Source organism: Ailuropoda melanoleuca, chromosome 10, assembly GCF_002007445.2.
Source record: "Ailuropoda melanoleuca isolate Jingjing chromosome 10, ASM200744v2, whole genome shotgun sequence".
NCBI classification, from domain to species: Eukaryota; Metazoa; Chordata; class Mammalia; order Carnivora; family Ursidae; genus Ailuropoda; species Ailuropoda melanoleuca.
Window position 1 is genome coordinate 97369960 of NC_048227.1, and position 24716 is coordinate 97394675.

The following is a 24716-nucleotide window of genomic DNA, read 5'->3' on the forward strand; positions in this document are numbered from 1 at the left end:
TAGAGTAACCTGCTAGACACAGTAAGAGAAAAAGAAAGGTACAGGACAGTAGATATAGTATGCAAATTTTATGTACAAAAAGAGAGAGGATGTGCCTGCCTCTGCGTACATACATACTTGCCTATATTTGTAGAAGGAAACCATACAGGAAACGCAAACACAAAGAGAGGCAGAAACAGGAATGAGAGCAAGATTTATCTGGTTGTAATTTGTTACATAGTTTTGACTTTGGAATTAGGGAGACGATGTATATGCTTTTTAAGCTTAAAAAAATGAAGCAATTCCTAAAATTAAAAATAGGAAAAATGAACCTCACTGAACCTAAACATGGTGATGTCACCCCACACACATTACAATAACTACTCCGAGAGACCCTAGAGCCCAGAATTTTGACCACACATAGTTGGTGGAACATAGACTAAGGATTTTTAGTAGCGACACTGCTCTTTTTTTAGATCATTTTAAGTAGTTTCTTCCAACATTCCCCCCACACACATAAAAGAACTGCATGGAACCCAAAGCCTCCCTCGTTCTCTGCTGGCACTAGAGGCCACCACGCTGCTCTGTTCTGATAAGCAGCTCATCTCCCCCTTCCTTTCAGAAAAGGAAATACACACACATTCTGCAAGTATTACCTGGACCTGCAGGCAGAGAGCTGAGCTTATTAGCACTGGGCTGTGACAAGCACTGCAAGGGAAGCAAGAAAAAACGATGTTTGCCTTTGTATTGTCTTCCTCTCTTCTAGATAAGGGAAGCAGGCCTGACAGTGATGAGGCCTGAAATCCTGTTAAGAAACATGATAAACTCAAGAAACATCTAATAATAGCTAACATTTACTGAGTGCTAAGCATAGGCCATCAAGGTACTACCATCTTAACCAGCGGAGGGAAATTAATCACATCGGAGCACCAGAATGCATGAAACTGATCGTTTTTTACTCTCGCCACCAAACGAGATGGGCATCATAAAATGCGAAAGTTATGGGTTTATTTTTAAAGAAACAAAATTCAGACCAGAACCCAGAAATCAGTTAACTAATTCTAAATATGAGATCGAACAGTCTCAACCAGGAGCTAAAACAGAAGAGAATCTACCATCGAATGGATGCACAGAAGAAGAATCCCAGCTTTGGAATCAGATGTGTCACGCTGACCATGTGACATCAGTCAGAGCGTGTAAGCTCTCGGGTCAGTGTCCATACAGTGAAAAAGCAGACATAACCAGATCGAGGCTAACTAGAGCTAACACAGAGGCAGGTCATGCTGTAAAATTGTAAAAGTTGTAAAAAAATTTTAAGATTTTATTGACATTAATTCTCAGGTATCAATGATAAGAATGGGGAAAAGGAATAGAAAGAAAGGGGCGCCTGGGTGGCACAGCGGTTGAGCATCTGCCTTCGGCTCAGGGCGTGATCCCGGCGTTATGGGATCGAGCCCCACATCAGGCTCTTCAGCTATGAGCCTGCTTCTTTCTCTCCCACTCCCCCTGCTTGTGTTCCCTCTCTCTCTGGCTGTCTCTATCTCTGTCGAATAATAAATAAATAAAATCTTTAAAAAAAAAAAAAGGAATAGAAAGAAAAGACAAAGAATGATCTGGAAAGAAAAAGATGAAGTAAAATAAGTTTTTACTCTGTCCATTGTCAGCTGAGCCCTCTGAATAACTGTCTCTATGTCTGAACTCCTTTGCATCCAATTAATCGCTGTAAAAAATATTTTAGGGGCATCTGGGTGGCTCAGTCGGTTAAGCATCCGACTCTTGATTTCAGCTCAGGTCATGATCTCAGGGTCCTGGGATTGAGCCCTGCCTCAGGCTCCACAGCACAAAGTCTCTCCCTCTCTCTCTGCTCCTGGCCCCATGCATGCTATAAATAAATGAATAAATAAATAAATAAATAAAATCTTTAAGAAAACATTTTAAATTCTTTGGACAACAATAATACTAGCAAGCTCAGTATATCCTCCATACATTACCTAGGTTATGTCTTTTGTTAAAATATCGTTGCATTTGAGTTTGTCTAACATTACCCTATGAATGTAATGAGATTTTGATCCAAAGAGACTTTTCTTACAAATGCTTAGAAATAGATATTCCAGGGGTGCCTGGGTGGCCCAGCAGTTAAGCGTCTGTCTTCGGCTCAGGGTGTGATCCCGGCGTTCTGGGATCGAGCCCCACATCAGGCTCTTCCGCTATGAGCCTGCTTCTTCCTCTCCCACTCCCCCTGCTTGTGTTCCCTCTCTCGCTGGCTGTCTCTATCTCTCTGTCGAATAAATAAATAAAATCTTTAAAAAAAAAAGAAAGAAATAGATATTCCACATGGAAAATATTAGGTAGATGTGTTTAACTAAGAAGCAGCAAGGCCCAATTTTCTACAGAACCCACATATTCCTGGCCTGAATTATAAAAATGGACAGAAGCTCTGCGGTGATCATCATGAAGGCTCTGAGGATACTCTGAGGAGGAGAGAAACCCATCGGAAGGAAGCAGACCACAGACCACCTGTGGCAGATGCTGTGGCTAAGCCAGCCGCATGCCCCCCTCCTTACTGAGAGGCCAGGCTTGCCGGACTGCCCACTGACAGCACCTGCACCTCTCGGTGGGGGCTTCTCTGGCTGCCAGATTCCACTTTTCCACCTGTGTGGAGGTGCCCAGGAAGCACTGGCCTCAGGATGAGCCCTCCAGCCATGACGGATGGGACTTGGTGTTCAAATAACCCCAGCTCCCGGCCCCTTACAGGGAAAACTCGGAGGCTCTCAAAGTTCCCCAGCAGAACTGGGCTTCAGTTCCCCAGTCATAATTTGCCCACAAAAGAGAGTTTTACCATCTAACTTTCCACCCTGTCCCACTTCCCCATTCCCTTTCCAAGTATTTCTGGTATCACTTCCCAAACAAACTACTTGCACCCAAATCCTCATCTCAGGGTCTGCTTGTGGGAAATCTAAAATAGGATGCCATTTCTCTCACAGAAATGTTTCTGCTCATGGTCCCTACTCATGAACAGCCTAACTGCTTGGCGCCCATAATCCCTCTTCATCATTTCCTCCTACGTACCACCCAAGGCCATGACTACCTGACTCTCATGTTAGGTCACATTTCAGTGATGAATAAGAAGTGACTGGCATCCTACTCTGTGATTTGTAAATCAGCTCTCCTAGTTAGCATTCTTACTATATTCTTCCATTCTCTTTTTATGGAATCATGTTTTAAATGAAATTAAGTTACTAGTGAACTCTCTGGTAGTCTGACATATGAAGATAGTCAGTGCCTTCTGAAATATCATTTTAAAAACAATTAAGACGGAAACCTCACCATATAAAAGAGTCTTGGTTATTGTTCTCTGTAATAGAAAATCCTGAGCACACGAGGACCCTCGTGATCTGAGTCTGTCCACATCACCTCTCACTTTTCAGAAGCCTTAAAAACCTAGAAATAATTTTCATGTACATAGGATTGGTATCGTCAGCAGGAAAGAAAGAAAGAGAGAGAGAGAGGAAGAGAGTAAGAGAAGAAGGGAGGAAGGAAAAAAGAAAGAAAGAAAAAGAAAAAAGAGAGAGACACAGAGGGGGGGAGGGAGGAAGGAAGGAAGGAGAGGAAGGAGAGAAAGAAGAGAAAGCACTACATAGGAAGAAAAGGTTTTTAAATGAATAGGAAGAAATTTGATAAAATCTCATTATCACAGAATAAATTGCATGTCTTACTATCTAAGAAACGTTATCTACCATCCACGGTTAGAGCAAGAGTGGGGGAAGAGTAAATAAAGGAATACCATTCAGGAAAATTAAAAATCTGGTGCATCCTCTTTCAAAATTAGAAATTTAGGAGAAATAAAAAATAAGGTTGGTTCTTTTAAAATCACAGTCAGTATAATACATAATCTTGTCTTCACACAATGTATATTAAGTCTTCCGATATATCATGAGCTTTCAAATATCTTCAAACTGCTTTCATGAGTTTCAGGAGTGTCATTAAGGGACTCAACCTCAATAAAAATGGGAAAAGATATTTCTCCAAACAGGATATACAAGTGGCCAGAAAGGACATGAAAAGATGGTCAAGGTTAATAATCATGAGGGAAATGCAAATCAAAACTACAATGAGATAATACTTAACACCATTAGAATGGCTATTATAAAAAAACAAAACAAAACAAAACAAAACAAGCAGGGGGAGCCTAGGTTACTCAGTCAGTTAAGCATCCAACTCAGGATTGTGAGATCGGACTTCGCGCTCAGTGCAATCTGCTTGAGATTCTCTCTCTCCCTCTCCCTCTCCCTCTTCCTTCCCCCTCATATGCTCTCTCTCAAATAACTAAATCTTTAAAAAATAAATAGAATTAAATTTCAAAAAAATAAATAACAGAAAATAACAATGTTGTTGAGGATGTGGAGAAATTGGAACCCTTGTACACTATTGGAGGGTATGTAAAATAGAGCAGCCTCTATGGCAAACAGTATTGGTTCTGCAAAAAATTAAAAATAGAACTACCCTATGACCCAGCAATCCCACTCCTGGGAACATAACCAAAAAAAACTGAAAGCAAGCTTTCCAACAGATATTTGTACACTAATGTCCATGGCAGCCGAAAGGTGGACACAAGCCAAAGTGTCCATCGACAGACATGAATAGATAAACAAAGCATGGAATGCACATACAATGGAATTCCAGCCTTAGAAAGAAAGGAAATTCTGAGCCATGCCACAATATGCATGAACCTTCCCGACATTATGCTGAGTGAAATAAACCAGTCACAGGAGGGCAAACACTGTGATTCCACTCATAGAAAGTACTGGAGTAGTCACATTCACAGAGAAGCCGGAATGGTGGTTGTCAGGGATGGCAGAAAGGAGAGAAGGGGAATTGCTGTGTATTAAGTACAGAGTTTTAGTTTTGTAAGATGAAGAGAGTTCTGGAGACAGTTGTATAATAATGTGAATATACCTCTTGCCCCTGAATTATATCCTCCAAAGTGGTTAATGGGAAATTTCCTGTTATGTGTATTTCACTACGAGTCTTCAAAAACAAGAAATAAATTTAAAACCTTTTTTAAAGATACTACTGCAAAACTCATTATTTGTCAGTAAAGGAAAATGCATTTAGCACGATAATTTTCATAAGACTGAAAGTATGAAAACTGTGGTTAATGTGTTGCTAATGTGCATCGTCCCTTTCACAGGTAAAAACCATCGATTCGCATACCTGTGAAACGGAAGAGGAAGAAGGCTCAGAGAGAGCAGATGGTTTGCTTAAAGTGGTAACTGGCTGCAGCATCAGGATGGAACTGTCCTCCTGATTCACATCCACGGACATCTCCCGCCGTAGCACGTTCTTTCCTTGTGCCTTTTTGAAGACATCGTTTCAAACAAGTTCTCCTAAATTCTGACTCCTTTAAAAAATATTCAATGTTTTAGGGACACCTGGGGGCTCAGTCGGCTAAGCGTCTGCCTTCGGCTCAGGTCATGATCTCGGGGTCCTGGGATGGAGCCCCGTGTTGGGCTCCCTGCTCAACGGGGAGTCTGCTTCTCCCTCTCCCTCTGCCCATCTCCCCTGTTCCTGCGCTCTCTCGCTCTCTTGCTTGCTCTCTCAAATAAATAAAATCTTTAAAAAATATATTCAATTTTTTTTTCCTTCCACTGCATAGATTCCTTTTGAATTGTTCCTGAAACGTGCTCTAAAGGGGACAAAACACAGCAACACAATGACAGATGAGCTCATCAGTTAGCTTTTTTGTTGAAGCAGCTGGGTCCTTGGCCCTTAAAAAAGCTTGCTCCAGAGGGACCATAAATCTGCAAATAATGACTTCTCAGGAAAATCCTCAGCTGTAACCAAAAGTTCAGCTCATCCCATGGGCCACGTGTCATTCTATTGCTTGGGAAATGTGCACACAAGCCTCGCTCCACAATCATGTATTACCTGAATTCTTCCTCCAGGTTGGGAACTACTAAGCTGAAGAATCCCCCAGGGCCTTCTAGCTCACTCCTCCGTTTTATAGCTTAAAATCAACTTTTACACATGGTTAGTAGGTGCATTTTTTGGAATCTCCAGCACAGGATAGGCCATTCTTGCCAAAAGAAAACATTTCCAGTGCCTAAAAAGCCTTAGCCCAATTCTTTTACAACTCCAAATCACAGTATTATGCAGGCACATTTCACCTAAGTATATATAAAATTGTCTTTCTTTGTGTATTCCTTTGATTTTTTTTTTATTTTGCTTTCAGGTGCATTTGATCTTCTCAAAGTTGCTCGGAATTACGTAAAGATATTATTCTTGGTCAAAGAAAGTGGATCCATAGAAAGAAGAAAGGGATAAAGAAAGAGGGGATAATCAGAAGGGGGAATGAAGCATGAGAGACTATGGACTATGAGAAACAAACTGAGGGTGGGGGAATGGGATAGGCTGGTGATGAGTAGTAAGGAGGGCACGTATTGCATGATGCACTGGGTGTTATACGCAACCAATGAATCATGGAACTTTACATCAAAAACCAGGGATGTACTGTATGGTGACTAACATAATATAATAAAAAAATATTATTATAATAAAAAAAAAGAAAGAAAGAAAGTTACATCACTGACCCAGGGGTACCCAACTTGGTAAGAAACTGCAAGACTAAAACCCAGGTGATGTTTCTCCCTTATACCATGCTGGTGAAATCCACCTTCCTGCTACTTGCTTAAAGAATTTGTAAGTTATATACACATATACATACATACATACATGTATGTATACACACATATCAATATGTTTATACAGATATTAATACTCATACACATACTAATGGCTATATAAACATACACATATTTATACATATAAGCTAAAATACATATCACTTTATTTTTAAGTTAGTATATGTGTCCTTATGTATTCTATCACCTGATGACTATTTTAATAAGTTTTAGAATAAAAGGCATTTTTGATTTTAAATTCTATGGATTGATAAATAAACGATGGTATAACTATATGTATTACAGCTACTAGAAACGATGTGGATGTGTTGACAAGAAAATATATTGATAATATATTGCTTAGCAAGAAAATCAAGTTTCAGTATTAAACATGGTATCATTTTATTTTTGGAAAACATAGAAAAAAATTGGAAACATATGCATCAAAATGTTTACCATGATCCCCTCAAGGTGGTAAGACTGTGATTCATTTAAATAAATAAACGATTTTAATTCATTTATTTCTTTCTGTTTGTCTCCCTGTCTTTTTTATTTTGCTTAATTTTATTTTCTAAGTTTTCTAAATGAACACACACTATTTTATAGGATTTTTAAGCATTTTCAAAATTAATTTAAATTTCCAGCAAGCAAGAAGATGGATGGTGCCAAAAACAGATAAAGTAAAACAGAGTGAAGTCTTGGAGATGCCCACAACACACTGTGAGGAGAGACAGTGCCACAACCGCTGCGTGGGCATATCAGTCAGTGCTGTGAGCTAAGAGGATGGTCCTTTCCAACAACCCGTCCTACATCGTTAACTCTGGTACCCTCTTCCAAATCGGCAGTGCCCGAGCATATCACTGCCTCCTGAGAGCAAGACAAAGGAAACAAAGGATTTCATAGTCGTGGTGTTTCACAATTGATTATGTAAAGTTTGGAAAGATTTTAAAGGAGAATCATATTGGCAACACAAGCCATTGTTCCCACGTCATCTGAATTGAGCAACAAGAAGTTATTAAAAACAGCCTGCCCCAAGTAGAGACTGAGCTGCTCATAAAGCTGTGGCGGATTGATTCTAGAAATCCATTCTGGGACCTACCAAGGGAAATAAATGTTAAGACACAGCGACAGGTAGCATCAGAGACAACAAATAAATTAAACCAAAGCCCCCTTTAAAGATCTTTCCCACATACCCGAAATTTTAACAAGGGAAGTAACAGATTCAAAAAGTCCTCAATTATTCTTACATTCAGATTTTGGAATGGTGTCTAAACAATCCTTCTCACACTTTTCTTCCATCAGCTGCCACCTTGAGGTAAACTGCTCACTTACAGCTGCTACAACATCCTATTTTGCCCTATGCAGGCCCGCTAGTATTACACCTTCCAATCTCCCGTTTCCGGTACAAACACTCACTAGGAATATATGTTGGCAGAGTTCATCAATTTTACACAATTAGTTTGAACTGTCTTCTCCAAAGAAACAATTTTAAATAATGGAATTTTGTTTGGGATACACTCAGAAGCTGGTTGTTGACTCACACAATATATACAAAGTTCAAATACATTAAAGCCCGTTATTAATAAAGCATCTCATTTTGGTATAACTCTGAGAACACATAAGGTGCTCAATAATGCTTTGATTAATTGATTTCTAGAAATAATTGATGATTAAGCAATATAATAAGTAACTCACTCACAAAATACTGGTGCCCACTCTGTCCCTGCTAGTTCTAGGCTCTAGCGACAGAGTTTAAACGAGAAAGGTAAAGAATATACCCTCAGGTGTGTACACTGCAGTGAGTAAAAGAAGAAAAAAAAAGAATATAATAAGCTCAGACTGAAGTCTTCATAAATTCCTCAGAAATGTTTTCCAATCTATGGTGAACTCATGCAGACATTTTCCCAAAATCTGTGCTAATAGGTGATTGCCAATGAAAGGTGCATTAGACTTAAATGTCTTTTTCCAAGGCAAAGTGAACTTATTCTTTATTTTTCTTATCTGAAAGAAAGACACTTTATATTCACTGAAACTTTCAGAGGAGTTGTCTCACAAACAGACAAATTCTGGCTTTCAAGGATCATTTCGTGCAAAAGTAAATTCTGCCTAATCTAAAATCTGATTAGATCTTTGCTGTAGAGACTCTCATAAAACTGCTTCCAACAAAAATCCCTTCCTCTGAAATTCACATGAAGGGCACATTAAGTTAAAGACCAAAAACACATGATACAGACCCAATTGCTTGAACTCACAGACACGTGGAACCATTCGGACGGTGAGGGAGGAAACAGAGGTCACAGTTGGGCAGGCAGACTGGGTTCTCAAAAACTGAAAAGCCTGCATGTGTATTAAACCAGATATTAACCTCAAACCTCATCAGTTCTCATGAAATCAAGCATTGGTTGATTCACCTTTTCTATGTGAGGTCCAGGGGCCCCAAGGCTCCCTTGAATTGTAGACGCAATTAGAGCAAATGAAATCAATGAACAGTTACTTAACTACAAAACAAGGCAGGTTTCTAGTAATTTTATACAAAGTCAGAATGTATGAAACTAAAAACAAAAACAACAACAAAAACAAAAAAACAGTAAAAGACTGAAACAGTAAAAGACAATAAGTTTAAAGGAAATTCATATTTTTAACCATATTCTTCCTCCCTCAGTTTTCATATTATTTTCTCAAGCTCCCAGGCGCCAAAACTTGGAATCATTCTTATGTTAGCCTCAAATGTTTTGTGTCTTATATCCAAGCATTCAACAGACTTTGCTGTTTCTTACTGTTAAACCTGTCCCACATTTTCACCGTGTCTACTACCAGCCAGGAGTTCCCATCCCAGTGCCCGCAATTTTTCATATCTACTACTGACCTTCTAGAAGCTCCTTTATTCTCCATACATCCCATTTATTATTGCTAGGTTAATATTTTCACTATCTAACTTCATTAGATCATTTTCAGGCCCAAGAATCTGCAGTGGCTCCCTACTACCTACTGGACCAAATCCACATTCCTGCATGCTGTTTGATGGCCCCATGTACTGGCCCTGGCTCACCTCTCAGTGGGGACACCAAGCAGCCCAGGGAAAAGAGCCTGGCCTTGGCACTGGTAGACCTTCTTTTTTAATCCCAGCTCTGCCATTTATTCCTTATGCGACTTTGAGCAGCTACTTAAATTCCCTAAGCTTCAGTAAACTCCCTTGAAAAATGGGAATAATAATATCTATCTTGCTAGGTTGTGGGAATTCAATAACATGCCCAACACAGGGGGTTGGCACAGCTCATTTTTATTTTCATTCCTTTGTTCACATAGGCCCCTTACTGGAACGCCCAACCCCCCACCCTCCTTCCCTGAAATTAAAAAAAAAAAAAAAAAGCTGTCTTCCAAGGCATATCTTAAGAGAATCTTCTCCCCGAAAATGTTCTATATTCACTGCAATACACAGAACTAATGTTTTCTGATTGGTGAAAACTGTGTTTACCTCGTAAAGGAAATCTTTGACCAAGGAAATCATGCAGCTTTGAAAATGATATTTTTCTTTAAAAAAAAAAAAGGAAAAACATACCTTTTAGATAGGAAAAAAGAGAGAGAGAGAAACTGCCAGAGAGCTGAAAAAAAAAAAATCACTGTGGCAGAACTCCCTCACATTTGGCATAAACTATTTCCTCTAACCTTAGAATTTACAGAATTCATCTGTACTGCTCAATCTCAGAGCCATTGTTTTCACCAACCTTTCTTTGATTGTCATTTACATAGCTCTTTCTCCTCTACCAGTCTAGAAGCTCTTAACAGAGAGAAGAAATGTAGTCTTTTATTTTTATTCCTATAATAGCATTTACAACTGTAGCCCAAATTATTTTTAAGATCTCAATAATACTGGTAGAAGGATATGTAGGTGGGTGGTAGGTGGATGGATGATAAACTTTTCATGTTGGGTTCCCTTAAAAAGAAAATTTTTTAAATCTGTTTTCTGGAACTCATATTAAACTGTGCTTTGTTAATTAAAGCCTAAGCCGTTTAGGTAATGCCTCCAAGTTGTATACCAGCATCATGTATACGTCCCTTTGATGTATATTAATAGTCCGCACACACTACTGGATAAAGTAAGGAAACACACCACTGAGATGAGTAAATGCTCTCTGAATAGAAACATTTCAGAACTTCACTAATTTTAAATGGGTTATAAAATATACATTTACTCTATAATTTGTCTGGGACATAAATAAAATCCAAAATATATTTCCCAGGGAATGAAGCAAGATTTTAATTAAGAATTCTTAGAAAAGAAAAATAAGTTATAGCAAACGTGGAAAAATCTAAAACCTTAAATATGTAAGATAGTTTTGATAACTAAGTAATAACATCCTTAGGACTTAAATCTTGTTGCTAATTTATAGTGACATGCCTGAAGGAAAACAGTAACTCAGAACTTTGCTCCTCCCTCACCAGAGAGAAGTTGGTCCCAAACTTCTCCAGCTGTGCCTGAAATCCAGGTGAAGTGCTACTGTGCTGGGATTTCCCTGGGAAAACTGCCCTCGCCCTTTCTACGTTTCTGCCCCGAGTCTGGTGATCTTGATCGACCCTTGTTTACAGCCATGGGACATGGTTAGAAATAATCTTAAAAAAAAATAGATAGCCCCTAAATAAAGTGTCGCCAAATGGGAGCAGATGTGTGAGACCTACTTAGGACCATGGAACCCTTCTAGCAAATCTCCAATTGCACCTTTTCCTGTATCTATTTTTAAGAATACAAGTGGAAATCTCTTTACTGGAAAATTACTTTCCATCAAAAGCAGTCTTTAGCCATCCCATTTCTCAAAATTCCCAGACCTAATGTAAATGCTGATGATTCCTAAACCTCATATAGTTTATGAAATCCACAAATATTGAGTGCCTAGCATGTGTCAGAAACTGCACTAACGATATACTTGTGGTCCTGTCCTGCAGAGATGATCAATCATGGAAAACAGCAGGCCTAACAAACATGTACAAAAGAGAAAGACGAGTGTAAAACTGAGCAAAGTATAAGCTGCTATGGGAACCGGCAGAGGCGCCCTGATTTAGGTCAGAGGATCGAGTAAGACCATGTAGAAGAAAGGCTGCTTAAGCTAAAAGTTGACTTTTGGGGAGGTCAATGGGATTGCGTGGGAGAAACACTTTTGGGCACGGAGACAAAAATTTTCTGAGCAGAGCAACAGCATGTGCAAAAAGGCTTAAAGAGAGTGCCAGCACATGTGAGGCGAACAAGGAATTTTAAAAAAATTCTGTAGTTGAAGGTTGGGTGGCAAAAGGAGGGTGGAGAAATAAGAAAGAAACAGGTCGGGGGACTCTCACAAGGGAGGAAAGAAATTTATACTTTATCCAAGGGGAAAGGGAAAACAATTGTGCGGATTGCAAATGCAGGATTGTAAACAGCCTGGATTTTTATGGCTGTAAAGCTTGAATACGGTTTTGTAGGACCTGGCATGCACTCTTGCGTGCTGTAGCAAATTCTAACCACGTAATACAGGGTGTGAACATGGTAGATGAGTGTCTGGACTTGACCTTTCTCAAGGAAATCCCGGTAGGGCTGTCTGAGCAGCAAGGTGTCACGAGGGAAGAAGGTACCCCAGGCATCCATCACTGGGCAACAGTACAACAGAGAGGCGCCCAGAGTGGCGAGGGTGACCCCTCTTCTGGGGTAGTGTCAGAGAGCAATAGAGACAAGCAAAGGGAACCCATGAGACGGCCGTACTTTCATGTGAGAACTGCCCTAGCTTCCACGTCTAGAGCTGTTCCCTCAGAACCCCACTGGAGGCTGTCATTTAGCCCGGTGTCTGCATGGGGTCAGGCTGGCCTGTGGCAACAAGCCTGGCTGCGGATCAAAGGGGCTCAAGGTGATCTGTTTTCCCCATTACTATGTGTGTCACCTGGGGCTATGCAGACACTCTCCCTGAGTCTCAGCCTTCCCAACTTTCAAACCCTGGTGACAATTACTACCTCGAGAAGAAAGAGCATGTGTGAACGGTACCTAGACTATCCCCTGGCATAATAGTAGGCATTCAATAAAAGCTGGTTCTTGCTGGGAGGCTATTGGCTCCATTACCTCCCAGCACCAGGCCATGGAAGAAAGAACAAGGAACAGGGGAGGGAGAACAAGGAGAAGCTCACTCAGGAGGCACAGGTGCCCTGGGAGCTGCTTTGTTGAATCTGAATTCCTTGGGTGGCAGAAAGTAAATAAATGTTCTTAGCTTGAGGATATGTGTTTGGCTCTTATTTCACAGTTGACATTCACACAGATACCGGGAATATGACTGCTAATTAAGTGTTCATTGAGTAGCCTTTTTTCCCCCGTAACAAACATATAATTAAGATGTCACGGTATGCATGCACACCCACTCTTGTGGGTGTGAGTGTGTATGTGTGTGTGTGTGTGTAAAGAAAGAGAATTGTCTATAATAGAGTCATAGGATTAGGGAGTTGGAAGGTCCTTCTGTTACATACCACTAGTTTATTCGGATAATTCCAAGGCCAGATAACAGTAAACTCATTCTCCATTCTATGCTACTAATCTAATTCTACTTAAGTACATGATTTGCTAACTAACTATTGCTTCGTACATTTGAATGAAGGCAAATGAGGACTGGGCGCCTGAGTGTGTCTGATGCCCTCTCCTTGTCCTCTTTCCAATCTCCTCTCAGCCAACACTTCTGCTCGCTATGGAAGCATGAGATTCCTAACACCCAAAATAGGTAGCTGTCCTCTAAGTTGCTCCTATAAGAGAAGCTTTAGCCAAATGAGCCAATGAAGCCATATCAGCCGAATCTGTAACTATGTGTGATTCAGAGGGGGCTTCCTTTAAATTCTATGAAGACAAACAGCATTCAGAACATATTTGTTGAATAATTTGTTTGAGAAAATTAATGCCATACTTTTATCTGACTTTGTTACTTCCCACGGATGTGCCATGCCCCATCAATACCCAATCCTTCCAACAGCTTCTGGAAATTCCCAGAGGGTATTAAAAGGTCTATCAGTAAGTCCTCTCATTTTATAAAAGATGCAGATTATCACTTGCCACAACTACCCAAAAGCAAGAGCCTAAAATAATATGAAACAAGAGGAAGGAATTTATATTGACCTTAATTCCTCTTCGGAAAAAAGCTGTGCTCATTTAGGAACTATTCCTGAAGACTGAAAGTGAGACCCCAGTCCCAGGTTGCCTTAAATTGGAGAAAACTATTCAACTGGCAAGAGATAGATGATGAATGTATCCAGAAGAGGAAATGAAAAGAGAGAAGGGACATAGTGGGAGAGCGTATACCCTGCAAGGTGATTCTTTCTTGTAACCCTCCCAAATCTTCAATAAAGTTGTTAAAGCTCACCAGAGCCTTGAAAAAATATATTTCTGCAGAACTCAATGAAGGATTTTGTACCATGTTTTCCATGGGGTGAAACCAAAGCAATAAGCTTGAGAACAGGGGACTGGAGAGGAGTTGTAGAGAGAGAAGCATGGGAGTGGGAGGGAGAATGCTTATTCCAGAGCACTGGAGTTGGATTTGGGTCCAGTTTTACCAAACTTTTATAGGACAGGTGCACATGGGTAACATAAATTTCTTATTAATGGTCAATGAATGTAAATTTGTCTACTAAAAATCTTACCCACAAACTATACCCAGCACCTATATTACATTTATGAAGTTACATGCTCTAAAGCTCTGTTGCTTGAGTGGTGGGCATCCACAAGCCATTTTAGAAGAATGGTGCCACAGGAAAAAAAAATGCTTATGGGCAATCCCTAAGTTATTTCCCCTTAATTGATGAAAGGACATCTATTGCTGATCTTCACTAGACCCCAAAAGAAACTCCAGCTCTCCTGAGATCAGCAATTGGCTATGGGAGGTTAGTGGAGAGAATTCCTATACGAAATGTCTCTTCTCATTCAATATTCAACAACATCGTTGTCCTCAAAATGTTTCCAGCCAGGAAAGATCAGCGAACCTTCTAACAATAACTTTATTTCCAGCCCTTCCCAACAGAAAACTAGCCTGTGAAGCAGACCACAGAAGGGTACTGTGATTAAAGATAAATTAGCCAGCTTTCTTTTAAAGCGTTGTCTGATCCTCGCTCTTTGATGCCATCACTTAGCATGCCAAGGAACAAGAGACAACAGTGAGCAACACAGTGCTGGCACACAGGTTAGTGAGTCCAAAACCAACCCACCCAATAAAGAAAGGCAGAGGAAGATACAGTAAAGAAGGAGAAATGAAAATACATTCTGTGGACTGAATCAATTTACACCCCTAATAGGTCTTAAAGCTGATACCCTTTTTTTCGTAGAAATCTTAATAACACAAAGTTTCCATATAAAGTGCTGTCCATGTAAATCCTAAAATGAATACAATTTGTCATGGAATAGTAACATTAATAGCTGAAAGCCTCCTTCAGGAAGGATACAAATTTGGACAACCCTCTCCAACCCAAGATGAGTCAAGCAGGATGATTTCCTCTTGCATAAAATACAGTAGAATAACCTACATATCTCCTGGATCAGAAACGGTTTCTAGAACTTATTTGTGTATTGGCTCTGTTCCAAGTCCCAGAAATAAAAACGAACTTTCCCATAGGGACCACCTGCTTCTCAGAGCTCCTTAATCCACCCTTGTCAAATCAGCTGAAAAGGAGAGAAGACAGTAGACTCACCATTTGATTGCTGTACCAATATAGCGACGTTCCCTTCAGCACTACCCAGAACTTTTTCCATTTGTTGCCCAGGAAAGTTCCTTTTTCCTTTTTCTTATATAGCCACCCTTGGCAGTCAGCATGTCCCAGGTCTTTACAGGATATCCTCCTCCGACTCATCGTGAAGAACCCTGCAACAATTATATGAAGAGGTAGGTAATGTATTACCCTGGTTTATGTGATAGAGTGAAAGGTAACTGTTAATTGTTTACCTCTTGGGAGTTGAATTTTTTTTTGACCAAGATTTATGCAAAGTAAATGCAAAAAAAAAAAAAAGACTAATTTCTTTATTTTTAAGCATTCATTTGGTGCTTAGAAGGTACAAGAGAGGAGGAAAGAAACAGTGAGGCTAGAATGCAAGTGTTAGTCTAAGAATATTATTCAACAAGAATAAGTTGAAAAAATTAAAATCATGAGGCTGGCAGGCATATCATTGCACTAACACAGCTCCTTTCAAAATAATAGCAGTCATTATGCAATAGATGGAGAAGGGTTAATGCCCACCTAAACACAGCCACTTCCGGACTCAGTGCCAGCTTTTCTAAGCTTTATTGACATACCACGAGGGATTAATCCAAATGAACAGCATGCCGTCATTTCTTAAAATCAATCCAAAAATAACCAAAAATTTAATCTGCCATCCACCTTCTGATATTAGCATTAAGGCAGACAAAGATCTGATCCCAAAGAAGGCATCGGACAGAAAACCCACACTCACGCACACAAAAAGGGGATAAAGAAACAAAAGAGATCTAATTACCTTGAGTTTTCTTTCTCTGCTTCTGACGCAAGGGAACCTGCTGATAATGCAGGAAGGAAAGAAAAGAGGAAATTTCTGATTGTGTTGTAACATTTGTAAAGAGAGAAGGAGGGAGGGGGTGGCAGTGTTTATGAGCAGGATGGAAGCTAAAAAAAACTCTCCAAGCAGAGCTAAAGGGGAGCTACTTGCTGAGGCACAAAATGTGCTAATTAGAATCCGTATACATTGAGCTGAACCTGAAGAAAGATACAAAGATGCGTAACTCGGTATGTATCACTAACGCTTCCTGTTTCCACCGCAGGCAGGTTTCGTGCTATCACTTCAGTTAGGACAGGATGATGGGCACTGAAGTTCTTAAAAATAGTGAAATATTTCCCCCTTTGACATTGTGTGTATGTGAGACGGAGAGAGAGAGAGAGAAGAAAAAAACCGGATCCTGCTTCTTCTTTCTTGCAATTTCTAAATAACACCAATTATTTCAATAAATGGGGAAGATAATTGTGATCTCACAATGTTACACGTTCACATCAGACTATTAAATCCATGGCCCTGCCCCCACATAGGGTGATAAGTAAACCACATGAATTAAATATCCCAGAAAAAGAAATTCCACAACCTCTTTTGGTGACATCAAGTAACTATCAACCCTTCTTATCAGGAAAATCTTATCTACAGCCAGATTTAAATTACTCATTCTGTTTTGAAGCATCTCTGAATATTTCTCACATGTTTTACAGAAGATAAATTAATTTCAACTTCTATTTTCTACTAGCTCTTCAAATATTCGAATCAGACCTAACATCTGAAGTACACATCTTTCACAATACATTTTAAACAATTTGTGTCCGATCAGACTATCAGCAAACATAGATAACAAAAAAAAAAAAAAAAAAGCTTCCAAATGACCCTGTGTGTGGGTGCATAGAGAGAGACATTTTAGATTAAAGGAGTTTCACTTTTTCTCCACAATATCTAAGCTGAATTTACTCGGGTATAAAGACTTATTCTTACAGGTTAACAAGTAGAGAATTTGAAAACACTGTGCATAATTGCAGAGGACGTCTCATAGTTGGCATGCAACAATACTACAACATTCTATAATGTTATTTTAGAGGAACTTGGCTAATATTCTACATATCTAACCATTGATCTAACAGCTATTGTATATGGTTCTATATGTGTGAAGAGGGAATATGATCTAGGGGAAAGAGGATAGGATTTGTAAATCCAGGGGCCTGAAATCAGTTCCTTGCTGCCATAATTAGTAGCTGTTATTATGCAGGGAAAAGTTGATTTACCACTCAGAACTCACTTCCTCATTTGTAAAAGCAAGAGGTTTCTAATAATTCCAATCCTATAGGTCTCACAGATACTCAACAAGATTGTACGTGAAAATGCTCCAAAAACTAAAAAGCATTATATGACTATATGTCACATAATATTATATTATTATAGATCTAAGCAAATACTTCATACTAACAAACAAAAGTTTCAGCATTTTAGGGTAAGTAGCGCTTATATTTCTTTCAGCAATGATGATGAAGTCAGTATGCTTAAATTATATTTCCTAGGGAATCTCCTACTGACTTTTTATCTTACAAATTTTAGAATAAAATTTTATCCCTGAAGAAATCAATCATCCTTGCGAGACGTGGACATAACAAAGGCAGTAATTGCCCTAAATTTTAGGCAAGAATACATTTATTACAGTCATGACACATGACTAAAATTTAGGCGTATGATGATGCCAAGGTCCTAGTCTCAGCTCCACTTCCCCAACTCTCTCCCACCCTGACCTGCATCTTGGTCTGAAATTCCCACCATTCCCTCACATGGTCTCCTGGGGTCTTTTTACTATGCAATTACCTGCGATCAGGGAAATCAGTTAGTACCTATTCACACATTTTAGCCCCAATACCTGTATCATTTGGACAGTTAAAACTTAGGCGAGAGCCAGGACTAAAGGCAAAGAAGAGAGTAAATAAATGTAGATGTGGGAACAGAGGCATTCCCAAAGTGTTCTGGCCCTAGATGAACAAGGTGAGTCCCACTATTCATACAAAAAGAGCAATGCTAAGAAGAACCAAAGAATGGAAAGTCTCAAGAGGACAACTGCAGAACCTGTGAAGGGAGGCAGCGCTCAGACCATCTTTCCTCACCCGGAACCTGTGAATCTCCTCCATTCACCCCTTCTGAGCTCCAGTGGAACAGGGAGCTCTCCAGCAACTCCACCCAACCTTACGGCTGGCTCCAGGGAAAGCTCAAATGAAACTGCAGGTTTCGTCTCAATTTTGCCAAGACCAGCTCTGGGTGTTTGCTAGATTCTTGTGCCTTGGCTGGGTGAGAGTGGGAGCTCCAAGCAGAAGGACAATACCTCAAACAGGATGAACACCCAACACCAAGAAACGATTTTGTTCAGACTTTTTTTAAGGAGGACAAAGGAGTTTAGTCATTGCCTACACCCGCCTCTGACAATACTTCTCCAAGACAAATTATTATAAAATGTATATTAACTGTTCAAACTGTTTCCCCCCCTGAAGTGCATATTATAGAAATAACAAATTATAGGGAGTTTCGGTTTCATCTGATGTATATGAATTTGAAACCTATACTGGTTTACATGAGAGAATGAAAACAATCTTGAGAACTTCAGTGAGTTGAAGATACATTTTACTCCTCACAACAGGAAGTGGAACCCGCGAACTAGTCAGTTTCAAAAAGATCTTACATGCGGTTTTTTTCACTAGGTAATTGAAAAAAAAGCCAAGCAACGGGTTGAGCAATTTGAGATAGTTTTTCAATAGAGGAATTACAACTCATTATCATAACAAGTATCCATGGCCTAAGATCTTCCCATTGGGATGTTGTGGGTAAAAGTGAAGAATTACTCTAAATTCTGAATTTGCACTAACTTGATTCTAAAATGGGGGGAGGGGATTTTCTTTTAAATATATATTTCCTTTTTAGTGGAAAATAGCACTTTTATTTTACAAAATGGTTACAAAAATTCATTTGGTTACTAATCATTTAAAAACACAGATAAGCATGCAAAGGAAAAGTACAAAATATACAAAGGGACCTCCTTTGATGTTGAATGATGATGTTAACACCCAAGTTACAGGGCAATTACTATAGTGGCTTCTAATCTATATAGTAAATGGTAAATCTTGCAGGCACAGTTTACCCCCATGATATATTAAAACTCACAGTAAGATGGTTTGTCATTACATGAAACTTAATAATGATCCTGGTCTTCAGCAAAATTATACAGTGATGTACTGGTAAATGGGCCCTGATCTGTAGCATTTACCAGTTTCCATGGTGTGAAGCCTCACATCATTGTCCATTTCAGGCTACCAATACTTTAACCAAGCCACAAAATTCCTAAATATTTTATAGCCAAATCAATTTCAGCTGACAGAGCTGTTAAGAATGTTTCTCCACAAACGTCTTTCCTCTACAAAGATCTTTTCTCCTTCCTGGAAAATTAAACTCAACTTTATAAAGGGAATTTTAAAGCTTTCAATTATTAAAATGTTACCAGAGAAAGTACATGAAAATCTCGCTTATTTTTTTTCAGAAGACTAAGCACCTTAAATATCACTTAATAATTCATATGAAAAGAACATGTCTAATAGTGAAAAATGGAGACAGATAATAGACATTCTAATAATAAAAGACAGTAGTCGAAAACAATGACAGCTAGAAGATATATATAATGTTTGCCATGTGCCAGGCACTGCCCTGAATCTTTTCGCAAATACTGGGATTGAATCTTCATGGGAATCGTGGCTTAGATGCTATTCTTATCCCCATCTTAGAGAAGAAGAAAAGGGAAGCAAATGGATTCAGGGTTTTGCCCAAAGTCACAAAAGTAAATGGTAACATGCAGATGTTTCTTTCAAGAATAAAACTCACAAAGGGGTAGCCTCTTAGAATATTTATGTGTTTGTTGTGGATGTTATAAAAAGAAGTAGGACAGGGAAGCAAGGACTAGAATATGAGGGGAAAAAATGAAAGAGGGATGACTAGGAAGAAGGGGGAGAGGGAGAGGGGAGAGAAGGAGAGAGGGGAGAAGAAGCCAGGGAAAGGAGCCAGAGAAAGGAGGAAGGGCTGGAAGGGGAGGGTGAGGAGGAGGAAAAGTGAGAATGTAGAAAATGAGGGAGAGTTGAATACCAGGGAAAATCCTGGAGTTTCTAGCTGAAATAATTGAATAAATGACAGCAGTAGAGACAGCATAGTTTTAAATACACATCCATAGTCAACATTGAATTTGATGCATATCTGAGGCATCCAAGTAGAAATGCTCCAGGTATTGTACTTAAGGGTCTGGGATTTGGAGAAAATCTGGAATAAGGATATAAAATTGGGAATCATCCGTGTATAGAGAGTAGAAACCTTGAGCTGGGATAAGATCACCCATGTGTGTAGAATGACAAAGAATTGAATTCAGAATCTGAAGGAGGCCCGGTTTGTTACACAGAAGCAACGGAGCAGACAAACCAGGAGACTGAGAATAGCCAGTGAAAAGATAAAGAAAATCAGGAGAGGGGTTGTTGTGGAAGTGAGGAAGAGATTCGAAAGACAGGTGAGTCCACACCATCAAGTGCTGCTGATAGAAAAGAGGACAATCCACCCTCAGGTTAGACACTGCAGCCCGAAGGAACACATGCCCGCATGCACAAGGGAGGTCACAGACAGCTGTTCACTGCAGCACGGTGGGGGTAGGGACCGACTGTAGGAAGCTGAATGTGTGCGGGTATGTGAGTGGATAAACAGTGTCATGTTCATTCACTGCTGTGCTCTCTCAGAACTAGAAATGCGTGGAAAAAAATCTCAGAAACACTATATTGAAAATTAAATGTCTATATTAATGCTATTATTTATAGATGGTTAAATATTGCTTATAAATAATAACATCGCATGGGAATGATAAACACCACGATGTAACCAGGGGTGAATGACCGGGAAATAGTAAAAGGGAGGCATTAGTAGGAAAACACAACTGTATCGATGTTTTATTACCTTAAAAATAATATTAAGGGGCGCCTGGGTGGCTCAGCGGGTTAAGTGTCTGACTCTTGATTTCACCTCAGGTCATGATCTCAGGGTCCTGGATTAAGCCTGCATTGGGCTCCATGCTTAGTGGAGTCTGCTTGAGATCCTCTCTCTCTCTCTCACTCTCTGACCTTCCCCCTGCTCGTTCTCTCTCTCTCTCAAATAAACAAATAAATCTTAAAAAAAAAAAGTTCATAGCAGCAATGTCCACAATAGCAAACTATGGAAGGAGCCAAGATGTCCTTCAACAGATGAATGGATAAAGAGTATAAAATTATTTTCACCTGGCACTTTGAACATTCTGACCATCTGTCTTCTATCATTTATTATATTGAAGAAATTGCTGCTATCAGTCTGTCAGTCTTTGTATGTGACCTATCTTTTCACTCTTTTAAGACTTACTTATCGTCTTTGATATTCTGTAGTCCCACCCCACCCCCTTCCTCTCCCCTGTGCCCATGGCTCCCTCTCTATCAGTTTGTAGGTTGCCTCTACTGGATGCAGAATCAGCCCTACAATCATGTCCTGAGGTGAACATAAAGAATCTTGCATATCCAGTCACTGATCTGGTGACTAGGTTTGGTTCCTGATTTTGAAGCTGTGTCCCTGTCTCTTCTCTCCCTAACCGTTAGGGGGCTAATTGCATAACCCCAGGCAGTGGTTTGACAAATGTTTTCATCTTCAGCCCCTTTCACGAGTGGGGGAGCCCCCACTTACTTGTCGTCAAGAAGTGAATATGGCTTTCCTCATATTTAGTGGAGCATCCCCCCCCCCCCGGGGAGGCAAACTACTTCCTGCTTCCAGACAAGGTACCCATTAGGCCCATAGCTTCCATCTTCCTTGCTGCTTTTCCTTTTGGATCCACAGAGATGATTACTGTATTGTTGAAACTATCTGTGCTTTTTTGATTCTCCATGTTTCTCCTCGTCTAGCATGGCTCTGTTTCCAGCAGAGTGGAATATCAAAGTGTGAACTCACAGGACTATTATTGGCTGGAAGCCAGTCATTCATTAATAAAAGTCTATCTTGAAATCACAGTTCAAATGACAAGCAATTCCTTTTCCCTAGTAGCATTAATATACCAACAAGACATCCATTCATTTCCTTTTCTGGCACCTTAAACTTTATTCTATTATGCAGATGTGTCAAGTACTTTGACAACTCCACACTTTGAATACTTTATTCCCTACCCCATTTTTCATCTGGTTAAGGCTTACTCATCCTTCCTGACCCAAGTCAAATGCCACCTCCACCATGAAGCCTTCTCTGACTTTAGAAGACAGCTCCTATAAGAATCTTGTATGCATGAAGTCATATTTACTTGTAGTCGCTGTAATAATTGATTCATATTATCTCCCAAAAATCTTCACGATAGGTACTATTTTTATCTTCCTTTCCACAAATGAAAAACTTCGTCTCAGTGTAGTTAAGTAACATCTCCTTAGATCACACTTAACAAGTAGCAGAATCAAGAGTGGGACCCAGGCCAGTTGGCTACTAAGTCTATTGTTTAACTCTATGTTGCTTTGCTTATTCTGTCTTCTATAGTCCACAACACTTTGCTGATGCTCTGAAGTGGATATTTTAATTTATCTGTTTATATATCTGTGTGGTACATTCATGATGGTAAACCTACCCACCTGATGGTCCAACCCAGAACCTGTGAGTAATCTCAGACAAGCCCTTTCCCTTAGTTCACATGTTTACTCAGTCACTACCCCTGTTCATGTTGCTTCTTAAAGTTTTCAAATCTTTTATCAGCTCTGTAGTTGAATGACTACAACTATCTTTAGATTCAATGACTGGCCAAGACTTTAAGGTAGAATCGATGTTCTTGAACATGTCCTGATTTCAAAACCTAGCACCTAAACCTAATGTCTGACACGGAGGGAGCACTCGATAAATATTTACCAAAAGATTAACCGTGTCTTATGTCAATTTTTACTTCATATGATGCCTCACTAGTAGTCCTGGCACAAGTGGAGATTTAACAAATATCCAGAAAGCCATCTACTGCTAGATTACTCAGAGCCGAAAAATGCCTCCACTAAATAACATCAGCAGAGTTAAGCAACGCGAGATTGCTCCAATACCTTTCTCACCCCCCAAAGCAGCACATGCATAGAGAAAAGCTTCTGTATTGATTGACACTCAATTTGAACTCACCTGAAGTATAGACCCTTGCCATTTCCTTGTAGGTAAAATAAACTTGTGTTGACCAAATCTCTACTTTTATCTAAAATACCATTTCCTCAAAAACTATCACAGCTTTCTCCAACATCCTGTTTTAACCATATCCTCCAAACACTAAGAATCTAAAACAGAAGAAATAAGAATGCATGGGGTGGAGGAGGGGGACTAGTAGGAGGGACAGAAATTTTCCCGTGGCAGCTATCAAGACCCTACCCAGAATCTATTCCCCAGACAGCTGTTGGGCACTGCTCTGCTGGAAGTCCTACTTGGAACAGCAAATGTGTTAAACAGCCTCCCAGCTTTGATCTGTATGTCAAGCTTGTGCACAACAACGCTGGCAAAGCCATTTTAACATAGCATTATGTTCATGTAACCTAAAAAACGAGCTGCCAAAATGTGAGCTCTTTTTAGTTGATCAAAAATGTGAAAAATAAATTCCTCACTTCATCACTGAATCATCCCTGTATTCCTGAGACACACACCACGAGCATAGAGTTGAAGGAACAGGCAGCTTCCCATGGGGGCTGAAATCAGGTCCAGGACGTTTAGTGCACACAGTACACAAGGACCAGGCAATACATGATGTGTAAGTAATGAATGCAGAGCTTTCTTGTGAAGGAAGCATAACAAATACCAGTTTGCTGTGAGACCAGCCATCCCACAGATCCAGGCAATGGCAGATAACGCAGCCACAGTGCTGGGAGTAAACATCCCTTCACATTCAATGAGCTTGGCCCATTGAGCACGAAAACTGAACACAATTACCATGATTTATATGCAGAGACTTTTGTTTCAAGAAAGTTTTCCCTTGATATTTGATTTAATCTTAATTTATATTAATATATTTATTAATTATTAAAAGTTTAATATTTAAAAATTAATTTTATTTAAAATAATTCTTGAGAAATCACTGTTACAAAGTTTTTATGAAAGATAAATCTGACCATTGCTTCCCCACGAGAACCATCCCTGAAAGTAAGAATTCTCAGAAGCTTTACGTAAAAGAATGACATATGACAGCAAAAGAGACGATGTGTCACATTCCCTCTGAGCCTTGTCATCTTTAAGTTAAGGCTGTTTTCCTTTCTTAGCTATAACATTGTTACTACAATCTGAGAACAGAGAACTTTCTTAATTAAGCCTTTAGGATTCATATATGCTAGTTGTTAATTTGTTTATGTGCTTATTCATCTATTTCTTTATTTTAGTGAGAAACTAATCATAAAAGAAAATCAAGCAATACTGATTTAGCGTAAAATACTCTGTTACACCACAGTGTGATGTATGGAAAGCCTTATAAATATCAAGGACTACACAAGTGGATTCTTAGA

The 24716-nt window shown here is 39.5% G+C and overlaps 1 protein-coding gene across 12 annotated transcripts in view; it reads right to left on the bottom strand.

The window, feature by feature from the left end:
- The window catches only part of IPCEF1 (interaction protein for cytohesin exchange factors 1), a 172421-nt gene that overhangs the window by 58772 nt on the left and 88933 nt on the right, over positions 1 to 24716 (bottom strand). For 3 of the 12 annotated variants that reach the window (XM_034669345.1, XM_034669344.1, XM_034669343.1), the window contains 2 exons: positions 16135 to 16171; positions 15336 to 15505 (listed from right to left, as the gene is read on the bottom strand). In XM_034669345.1, the coding sequence (XP_034525236.1) occupies positions 15336 to 15505; positions 16135 to 16171 (207 nt within the window). Of the gene's footprint in view, positions 1 to 15335; positions 15506 to 15878; positions 16104 to 16134; positions 16175 to 18293; positions 18529 to 24716 lie in introns of those variants that run through there. The other 9 variants (XM_034669341.1, XM_034669340.1, XM_034669339.1 and 6 more) reach the window with 7 other exon arrangements.